Here is an 11132-nt window from a genome sequence, read left to right as displayed (position 1 = left end):
TCATGCCAGCAGCAGTCACTGTTCTTTGTTCTGTCACTGAGCAGCTGGAGAGTGTTAGACACTGACAGCATCACATGCAGGAAGAATCACATCAAAAACATACAGATTTTTCAACTCTGTTCTTTTGTTGATGCTACGCCTAATTTGTGCAGCAGACATGTATTGTTCCCATCAGCGCTTCCAAAACACCCATTCTGAACGACATCCCTGTTACATAACAACAAAGAAACGATTCATCTGTAACAGGAAATGTAGGATGTCTGAACTTATTGGCCCCGGTTATACTGAGCACATGTATTTTCAAGTTTATATTTTACAGTTTAGGTTAAAAATATTACAATGAGAGAAATGAATGGGAAGTACCAAGTAATTTCTACACAGTTTGTTTGATAGAGTTGGCATAATATGCCTTTAAATGATTTGTAATCTCAACAAAGCCTGTGACCTTTTCTTTTAAAGACGTATTTCTTTGTTTTTCTGAAGTATTTGAATTTATATGTAGGATTGAGTTGTGGTCTGAGAACATTGTTTTCCGGGTAGTAAGTGGTAATATAATGTCATAATTTTGATAAAAGAATAGAAAAAATGTGTTAATTGTCTAACAAATCTCATTCTCCATCAATACAGATATAACAGCAGTATAAATATATACACATTTACAATACTTTTTTACATATGATACAATATATAAAATGAACTGAAGTTCTTTAAATATAAACATTGGATATTCTGTTGCCAAAATATTGCACAAATATTTCAGGATGTCCTTTGTAGAACTGTCCAAGCAGACGGCGCTTCTCTTTCAGAGAGAGCTTGGAGTTCTCGTGAATAGTTTTCAGTAACGTCCACAGCTCTTCTCTGGTAGTTTTCTGAACTGTTTCCAGGTAATCTTTTCCGGTCAGACGGCGACAGTACGTTGTTCCTAAGAGAGGGGAGATTTGAAATGCATTCTCTTAGCAAATCAAGGATCATACATTATAAGCCGTGTTTTATTTACAAATATGGCTCACAAACATCTGCTACGATAAGACTGCGGTGATGCTTTTAACATTTACTAATACATTATTAAAATCAAAAGTTGTATCTGTTATCTGTATTATTTAATGGACCGGAACTAACATTAACAATAAACAGCTTTCTTTTTATTAACTAAAGTTAACAAAGATACAAAAAAATAAATAAATACAGTAACAAATATATTGCTCATTGTTCGTTAAGGTTTTTGATTTAATAAATTTAATCAATCAGTTTTATTACCTTGATTACTTGGTAATTCAGGATGAATTATGTGCGTACACATGATATATGGCTTAATTCTTCTATACATGCTTGACATACTCTGTATTACAGTATAGTTATGTATCGAGTACTTTTTTTAAATGTATTTTCAATTTAGCTTGTTTGATTTAATTTTTAATTCTTTTTATTTTATTTTATTATTAATTATTTATTTATTTATTTTAGGTTGAGGTGGAGTGGGAACAATATTTTTTTCACTATTCTCCTGTATTTTCATGATGTTATTACTGTAAAAAAGTAACCAGCATGAAATAATTAACATAAATATCATATATTTGTAGATTTACCTGTGATGAGATCGATCCGTTCCTCTGATGAGACTGGCCAGTTTATCACTTACAAGTTTGTGCAATGTGACGGGAATCTGGGGCAAAAACAAATTATTACAAATGCTGTCCGTTCACTTCAGGCACAGAAACACAATTTTATGAGAGAACAATGACCTGAATTATTGACAAGGCAGACAAATGTCTAATTACAATTGTTATATATGCTGATGTAAACAATCATTCAAAACTTTGGGCCATCTCTCATGCTCACCAAGGCTGCATTTATTTGATCAAAAATACAGTAAAAACAGTAATATTTTCAAATATTATTTCAATTTAAAATACCTGTTTTCTATTTGAATACATTTTAAAATGTAATTTATTCCTGAGATGCAAAGCTGAATTTTCAGCATCATTACTCCAGTCTTCAGCGTCACACGATCCTTCAGAAATCATTCTAATATGCCGATTTGCTTATTATCACCAACACTGAAAACGGTTTTTGCTGCTTAATGTTTGTGGAATCCATTATACTTTTTTTTTCAGGATTCTTTAATGAATCTAAAGTTCAAAAGAACAGCATTTCTTACAGACCCCAAACCTTTGAACAGTAGTGCACATTATACAGTACATGTCTAATTGCATGTCATTAACCACACTGTGCAAATAGTTTTTCAGTGTTTTTAGAGGCCAGTCTGAGCTGCTGACTCACCTTGAAGAGGTCATGGTGGTTGTCCATCATGAAAAGAACCAGAAGATCAACCTTCCCTTTGGCTAGTTTGGCCCCGTACACAATAGCATTGGAGAACGCCCTCTTCACTGCCATTCTGTTCTCTATCTACAGAACAAAACAAACAAACAGCTTGTCAAGTTTCCGTAGGGATGTAGGAATGGCATTTCTGTAGGTGTAATAAATGAATTTCAGGCAAAAGCAGAAAAGAGGCTGTTGTTTAATTCAGTGTCTTTTCACAAGCATGGCAACTGCAAAGCTCGCTTTAGTTTCTGTCTTTAACAATGACACTTTTGTGTGATATAAACACTGTCGTACTGTGCACTGGTCTGATTTAGCAGCAAACAAGCTGGACGATCTGCATCGCTTCCAGTGCAGACGCTGTATCGATTTTTCCATATTTTTTAAATGATTATTTTCACATCTCCCCAAACACACTCTGCAACGGTCTGTCATTTAGATATACACCAGCACTTCTTATCAACCATTTCTGGTTTTACAAATAATTGTACATGAGTTACATAAGCATAAAAACACACACTCGAACTGTATTTCTCAGTCTCCACTAGACGTCAGAGTATTCGTACCTCTTTGTGTAGTTTGATCTCCTGAGGGCCGGCGGCGAGGGCCATGAAGCGCAGTAACCTGCGGAGCTCCTCTCGACTGCGTGAATCCTGCAGCTTCAGACAGAGCTGCAGAGACTCCAGCGCCTGCTCCCGCTTCCCATTCACTGCACACACGCAGAAGAGTATGATAAAGTGATTTGTGACAAATGTTCAACAAGATTCCAGTGGTCTGCGGTCAGTGTTGGGGAGTAACTAGTTACATGTAACGGGAATTTAATTACAAATAATCTGTTACAGTTACTGCAAGAAATGTGTAATTAAATTCCAGCTACTTCTGAAAATGGTAATATACAGATATGATTGCATTGACTGCTTTATAATTTTTGAGGTTAGGACACAGAGTAGGACACATGCTTATTTGACAACTGTTTTATTTCCTATTTAGGTTTGTGTCTATACTTTATTTTTTAAGATAAACTTTTTTTTTGTTGGATATCAGTGTTTCCTGTCAGAGCTGCAAAGATTTGATTTCAAAAACAGTATCATAGCTATTAAGCTATATGTGACCCTGGACCACAAAACCAGTCTTAAGTCGCTGGGGTATATTTGTAGCAATAGCCAAAAATACACTGTATGGGTCAAAATTATCCATTTTTCCTTTATGCCAAAAATCATTAAGATATTAAGTAAAGATCATGTTCCATGAAGATATTTTGTAAATTTCCTACTGTAAATATCTCAAAATGTAATTTTTAATTAGAAAATATGCTTTGCTAAGGACTTAATTTGGACAACTTTAAAGGCGATTTTCTCAATATCTAGATTTTTTGCACCCTCAGATTCCAAATTTTCAAATAGTTGTATCTAAACCAAATATTGTACTATCATAACAAACATACATCAATGGAAAGCATATTTATTCAGCTTTCGGATGATGTATAAATATCAGTTTTAAAAATTGACCTGTACGACTGGTTTTGTGGTCCAAGGTCACATATGTAGCATGTTTATTTGGATCGTGATTAAAATGCAGTGGTTTCGTGCAATCTTATTCATATAAGGCAGTCCGGGAAAAAAACGTGAAACCGTCAGAATCCTTAAAAAAAAAAACGATACAGATTTTTGGTAAAACTGCCCAGCACTAGTTGTTAAGCGGTAGTGCTCTAAGGTAGTGCTATTGGTTTTCAGCAACTAGATATGATCCTGTAGCACAAACATTTCAAAAGCACCTTCTTTATTTTTGTTTAGAACTGTTTTGGCTTGCAAACAGTGCTTGATATATGCAAATTTCACTCCTCATTCAGATGAGATGACTTTTTTAACTGGAGAAAGCAATATTATGAATAAAGGACTCATATTTTTGCTTTAATTAAGTTAAAACACCTTGATGGATTTGTTTCTTATAAACAGGCAGCTTTTCACTTTAGAAGATGTTAACTGATGGACTGAAGTGGTGTGGATTACTTGTGGCTCATCAGTTGTCACTTCACTTTGTGGCTCATCGTGTTTTTATCAGTTGTTTGGACTCTCATTCTGACGGCACCCATTCACTGCAGAGGATCCATTTGTGAGCAAGTGACGTAATGATAAATTTCTCCAAAGTCATCTACATCTTGTATGGCCTGAGGATGAGTAAATTTTCAGCAAATTTGTATTTTTGAGGGAATTATTAGATTAAGTCTGACTCGGTTCAAAAAAGCACTCTTAAAACTGCTATTTGCATTTAATATAAATTAGTTGCATTTAGTTATTGCAACTAAGTGTCCACAATCATTACATTCAGTTCATGCAAGCATATTCTTTTAATGTAAATTATTACGTAATACCAAGTGTGCTAAAGTATACTTCATTTTCACAGGGGCCACTAATAAGACAAGTTTCATTTCATATAAAAGTCAGGTTAAGCTAACATATAGCGGACTGATCTCTCACCAAGCAGCTCGGAGACGCCTGAGTGTATGTCAAAGACGTGGTTGCTGAGCAGCGGCGGGTAGTCAGACTGGCCGTAGTGCTGAACAAGGACTCCGTAGAGGAGCTGCTTGTATTGAGACGTCTCCTCCGCACACTTGGCCAGTCCTCGGCTCACCTCCACCACCAACTGATCAGGAAGAAACTCCAGACAGTCCACAGCCGCTGACAACCAGCTATCTGCTCTGTTAATGAGATGAAAAAGGAAAGAAAATGATGCAAAGATAACACACAATCAATTAAAAGCACAGCCATCTAAAAATACACAACACTTAAAAGACAAGGACAGAATGAATAAATGCGAAAATGTAAGATTACTAAGAGATTTCATTCATCAGAAAGTGTGGAAAAAGTGAGTTTCTTGAACGTTTTCAAGAACGTTTTCACGGTTTGGGTTTAAAAAGAACTACATTATGACCAGCTGACACTCGCCTGAACACAATGTAGTGCAGATTACTGTGCATTTAAAAAAATATTGTTAAAAAATGACAAAATGTTATTTAAAGAGTGCAAAAAAAAAAAATTAATTAAAAAAAAAGTCTTCCAAACCACGTCTTTACCCAAACACTTTTAACAAGTCTATTATAACGATTTATATTTTAGCGCTGTCGGGACGGATTTCGCGGGAAATTGCATACGTTATTCGCCCGTGCCTGTCACGTCAAAGAAGCTCCAGTTCTGGTTAGAGTGTCGTGTTGTTACAACGAAGAAGAAAAAGATTATCATGAATCATTAAAAAGGCAAGCCTCTGTTTGTTTCTAAAACGTTTGCAAAAACCACAAAACTGATATTTATTTGTCCATCCGCTCTGACAGCATGTCCTAAATTCATGCACACCGGTGCGTCGAGACATATTCATCCGCGCAGACGAGCAGAGCCGATGCACAACCAAAACAATACTCTTCCGCGTGCAGTTTTAATTCTTAACCGCTAGGGGGCTCTAAATATTGTGTGACTTTTACATAGACTTTTTTACTTTATATTTCCCATCGACTCAATGTAAGGTCTGAGATTATTTCAACATTTCTGGAGAAGGATATATATTTTTTTAACTCAATACTTTTGCATTGTGGTGTGGCTAGCACAACTCTATATATTTCTTGCACAAAATGTTTTTGCAACTCTAAAACAAATCAGAATAAAAATGAGAGAGTTAAACAAACAGAGATAGAGCATGATATGGAAATAATCAGCATACTGAGCCTCGCTGAAGGCTTTGAGGATCTCACGGTCCAGGTAGCTGCTGGTGTAGAGGAGGTCTGGGTCACTGTCCATGCTGTGGAGGGGCGGGCGAGGGCTCTCTTGGCCCTCCAGCAGGCTCTCCAGAAGCGGAAGCTCAATCAGCTGTAGGAGCCTTAGTATTGTCTGCTGCCGCCATATTTCATCCATCACTGATACAGACACAGTCACGACACACGTCAGCTTTAATACTTTTATGACAATATGATTTTATGACAATGTTGTCAAACAGTCAAAAAAACATATTTCAAATTGTGTCTCATGACATTATACAAAGCATGCATATATTTCCAAAGAAAACGTACATTCCTGTGATAACCCCAGATTCATCATCTGTGGTGTGATGGTTGTGTTCATGTTCAGATTTCCCAAAACATCCTCCAGAGACTTATCCGTTTTCACAGGTGAGTTGTTTGAATACGCAGAATCTTCTTTCCTGAAGAAAATAATCAGACAATAGCAATGAATATGTCATATGTCTGAAACTGTTTCCAATCTATGAAGGACCAAGCTGAACAAGTTTCATGCATTCTTCTAGGAATCACCAAATAAGGATTTTTAGTCCGTGATTCACTGTGATGTTGACATTTCATGGGCATTCATAGAGGATTGGCTTTTAATAGCACCCTCAGTCGAGTTGAGGTATTTCAAAGTGTAAAATCTCAAAGGAAAAACAATTCTGAGAAAATAACAAGCATTCTGTAAGCAATCTCTATGCAACTAATAACAAGTAAACGATTAACTAGTTTTGCGAGGTTTTAGCAATGCTTGTATCTTAGTAGGTGACCTACTGTAAATGAAAACACAATGCACTTTTCTGCATGTTTTCCACACATTTTGTTATCTGTGACACTGATTTTCACAAATTGCTTCAAAGATATTCTGTAAATGAACATTTTATTATAATTCAGGCGTATAATCCTTCAGTAAAGAAAAATTAAAACTACACACTCGCTAAAGTATAGACTTTCTTTTATTATCAAAGTAATAATTCTTCAGCATGACAGAAAACAAATGTAATTACAGTGAATGGGAGCTGATGCTTTCAACCTTCAAAAAGCATGATTTGTGCATTAGAATCCAAGTGGTCTGAAGTCAAGAATCAATCAAGTTATTCACTGAAACTTTTGACTTTATTATCTTTTATCAAATCAAAATAAGGTCCTACATCAAATCTTTTCGGTCATCAAGAATTTAAATGATCAAATTCATAAAACCAGTCTGAATGATTAATTCACTGAACCGATTTGGTCGCAGAAGTTAGGAAGATTATCAATGAATAACGACTTGAAATTTTGGTCTGCTCCTCGCGCAAAGGGACTTACATTTTAAAATGAACTTTAAAAAACACTTGGACCAGTTTATCGTGTTTTTGCCTCCTTTTAGAAGCTTGAAAGCCTCATTCACCATTCACTGTAATTACATGGAAAAGAGCAGCTAACACAGTCTTCAAAATTTCTCCTTTTATGTAAATAAGGTCTTTTAGAGAAAGCATTAGGAAAAGGTCTACAACCTCTCCAAGTATTTTCTGATTATACAGTATACGTTCCACTGTACGAAGGTGACTTGACCTACCTTTTGTAGGGTGGACTGTACGTGTTCCTCTGTATGCTGAGAGAGTCGTATCCGCTCTCAATGGTCTCTGAGCTGGATGGGCTTGGGGTCGGACTGTTTAGAAACCTGTACAGACTACAGCTGCTGTCCTCAAACTTGGCTTGCCTCTTTTCTTTCCCAAACACCTTAGTGTCCACCGCCTCAAAGACTCTGGCCTCCATGAGGGCCTGGCAGAGGCGGACCGCTTTGGTACGAGGCACCTCGGTGTCTCCGCAGAACTTACTCTGAATGATGTGAGCCAGAACCACGTCCACGGCCTCGGAGCCCAGAAAGCAGTCATGGTAGATTTTCAGATTGTGGCGTCTCCTCTTCACCTCCACCTGCGTCTGAAGGTTGTTGATGATATTCGTCCAGATGTACGTGGCTCGGAATGGCTTCCCAGCCATCCCTGTCTCTGTCGAGAGATGGACTGGATGAGAAACGCCAGAATAATGATCTCAGCCTGCATTCTTGTGTTTCTGAATTCCCACACATTAAATCTAGCTTTTGACTGAAAGGAGATGCATTTAATAAGTTTAGTCAGGCTTTAAAAACTATGGACACAAACTAGGCATTCCATGCCAAAACTGGTGATTTTTGCATTTTTAAATCGATTATAAGAATAAAATTACACACAGACTTTGGCGCTGTCTGTTATTAATACTGGAATAAGTCTACAAAATGAAGCTTCTTCAGACTTCTGAAACTGGACCAAGAGGTTTCAGCTTACCCATATTTAATTTCAGCTCTTTATCATTATAATCATCTTGACAGTTGCAGAACATGAAGTTTCCCATGTTTTGCTCTCACGGGTGTAAAGCTGGACTAAAGAAAGCTTTTACAGATCCTACTTCCAACACAAAGAGCACCCGCAGCCAAAATCAATACTGTACCTCATAAGCCTTATGAATGACGCCGGGGGAGGCTGATCATTTCTCGCAAGAAGTGTTTCCATTTTATGTGCAGCTCTGAAGTAACGATGAGGGTCTAAATGACCCATCAGGGATCAGGATATTTACTAGGGGTGGCTATGAATGTTGCGATTACATAGAGACGCGCCCCTCGCACTCACGCCTAGTCTTCAATGAAGGCTCTGCGTCAAGTGGACAACAGCTGGCTGCGATATAAAAGATTCTCTCTAGACTTTGTGGTTCAAGAGTTTTGCTGGGAAGTCCGACATGCAGCGAACAGCAGATTAATGCTGGCTGTGTGAATATACAATATAGTCATTGTTTGCCCCTCTAAAAAACAAGTACTTTTTAGCATATTTTTGAAACGAGTACTTATTACAGAAATAAACCAGAATATAAGTAATTTGCAATTACATGAAATGTATTATAGTATAATTTGTATTGAATTAGTTGAACATAAGATTTTTTGAGCCACTTAAATAGGACTTATGTACATCTTTGTATGTAATTTCATAATTACTTGAATTGAAATATGGTAAAAGTGTATGCCAAATGTTCCGACGATTATTTATGGCAAACTAAAATATACTCTATTTCTATTGAAACTTGTATGTCATGCTTTTTTTAAATATGTTTGTAATCATTCGTAATGATAAATCTCCAATTTAGTACATTTAAAATATATTAACTTTAAAAGTAACATCAGTTAAAATTGTACTTAAAGAAACAATTACGCTTTAGTATGTTAGTTGACACATCAAATCAAATCATAACAAAAGATTGCTTTAAAATGTACTTAATTTGATATTATTACAAAGCACTTTCTTAAAAGTGTAGATAAGTGTGTTAATAGGTTATAAAAATTAGTTTGCATTTTATTTCATTAGCATTATATCATCTACATGTAGTTTCATAGAAGTACAGTTCTTTTTCACAAGGGTGGGTATCACTGTTTTTACACCTAACAAGCAAATAAGCAAATCTGGAAAAGCTGTATTTATCAAGCCAGAAACTAAAAATGTTTTTGTTTCTTTCCAAATGGCTAGATTTGACTAAAGTCATCAGATTCAACCCTCCATCTGATAAACTAGCTGATAAGGAAACTTCCTTGTTGTGTTCACATCATGTAGGCTTTAGTTCATTTGCATGCCGCTGGTCGAACAAATAGTACTTGCTGAGATTTTGGTGTTAAGTGTTAACTATTTGAAATAATTTACAAACAAACAAATACGGTGCTAGTACACTACAGGAATGGAATGACAATACCATGGGACTTAGCTTGAATAAAATATTTTTCTCGTATCACAATGTCATATGATTCTCCAACAGAATTACCATGGTAAATATCCACAACAACATGCCTGAATCATGAGAAATGTCATATCATGACATTTGTTGTTGATTTCTAAGTGTGCGTGAATAATACCAGTGTAACAATATCATAATGCTTCAAATCTGAATCCAGTATCTGCAGAATACCCATTAGAGGAGTCACCATGGTGTTTGTCCCCATGGACCGAGAGCATCTGCTGGGATCACTCCTCTCATGATGGCCAGCACACACTGATGTGTTTGCCCAACACTCAGATAAATAACCCCAGAGGGAGAACACCTCATGATGGCACATCTACACCATTATTATGACACAGAAACATGTTGAAAACAACTTAGCACAAACTCTGCTAATTTGTCCTGCCAAGTGTATAAGAGCTCTCTAGTTTGTCAAGCACAGACAAGTCAAAAGCTTTCACCCTCTGGCTACTGTAAATGCAAAACCGCGTCTGAATGAAAACATTTGCCAGCTAAACCTCTTAATGCCAAAATTAACTTTAGAATTGAAATAGAATTATATAATGTAAACTGAATTCGCCTCAGAAATACATTATTTTACCAATTATAGACAACAATTACAAGACAAATCTTAAATGTAAAGACAAAACCATATAATTTCAGTCAGACATAAAAACGCAATAATATGCATCATTTAATATTGTTGTATGTATTTAGCATTTACACTTTAAGTTAGTTAAAAGCCAAGTAGCCTATTTACAGCATTCAAACACGAAATAAAATCAAAACAGCCAGTCGTACACGCAGAAACCTACCTGGAGGTCTATGCATGTAGTTTGGGTTAAAGCCGGTTGTGTCGCGCCGCTGCTGTATTGAAGCAAAGCATCTCCTTTGGTCTCGCGCTGTAAGTAGCTGATGTTCACACTCGCGCGCTCTGAACTCATCTACAGCCGCAGCCCGCGCGCTCTCACACCCTCGCCGTGACGTCAGGAGGGCAGTCAAGAGCTCATTAGCATAATAATGGGTTCATTTACACTCAAACAGTCACCGAAACTTGCAAATGATAAACAAGCACCACTAAATGTAAATAACGCCGTTATAAAGATAGCAAAAAACGTATTTTGGCCTTTCATGTTTGTTTTTTTTTAGATATGGTTCCCTCCAAAATACCACAGATACAGTTGGCATTTCTACCGTAAAACTGTGGTGACCCTTGTGAAAAAGAAGTGTTTAATTTTATTGACTGTACACTTGTTGTAGGGTACTT

At 36.5% G+C, this 11132-nt stretch overlaps 1 protein-coding gene across 1 annotated transcript; it reads right to left on the bottom strand.

The window, feature by feature from the left end:
- Positions 1-252: 252 nt before the first annotated feature.
- Positions 253-10856, bottom strand: depdc7a (DEP domain containing 7, paralog a). Its single transcript, XM_058752444.1, is given in 10 exon segments — positions 253-922; positions 1587-1600; positions 1602-1663; positions 2281-2406; positions 2886-3028; positions 4797-5017; positions 6031-6223; positions 6377-6507; positions 7647-8079; positions 10681-10856. Coding segments are annotated over 10 exon segments (1554 nt in total). The 5' UTR covers positions 10697-10856; the 3' UTR covers positions 253-707.
- Positions 10857-11132: the final 276 nt, after the last annotated feature.

The sequence above is a fragment of the Onychostoma macrolepis genome, chromosome 18, assembly GCF_012432095.1.
Source record: "Onychostoma macrolepis isolate SWU-2019 chromosome 18, ASM1243209v1, whole genome shotgun sequence".
In the NCBI taxonomy this organism is placed as follows: Eukaryota; Metazoa; Chordata; class Actinopteri; order Cypriniformes; family Cyprinidae; genus Onychostoma; species Onychostoma macrolepis.
The sequence above is the reverse complement of the archived record's forward strand: the minus strand, read 5'-3'. Positions and strand labels throughout refer to the sequence as shown.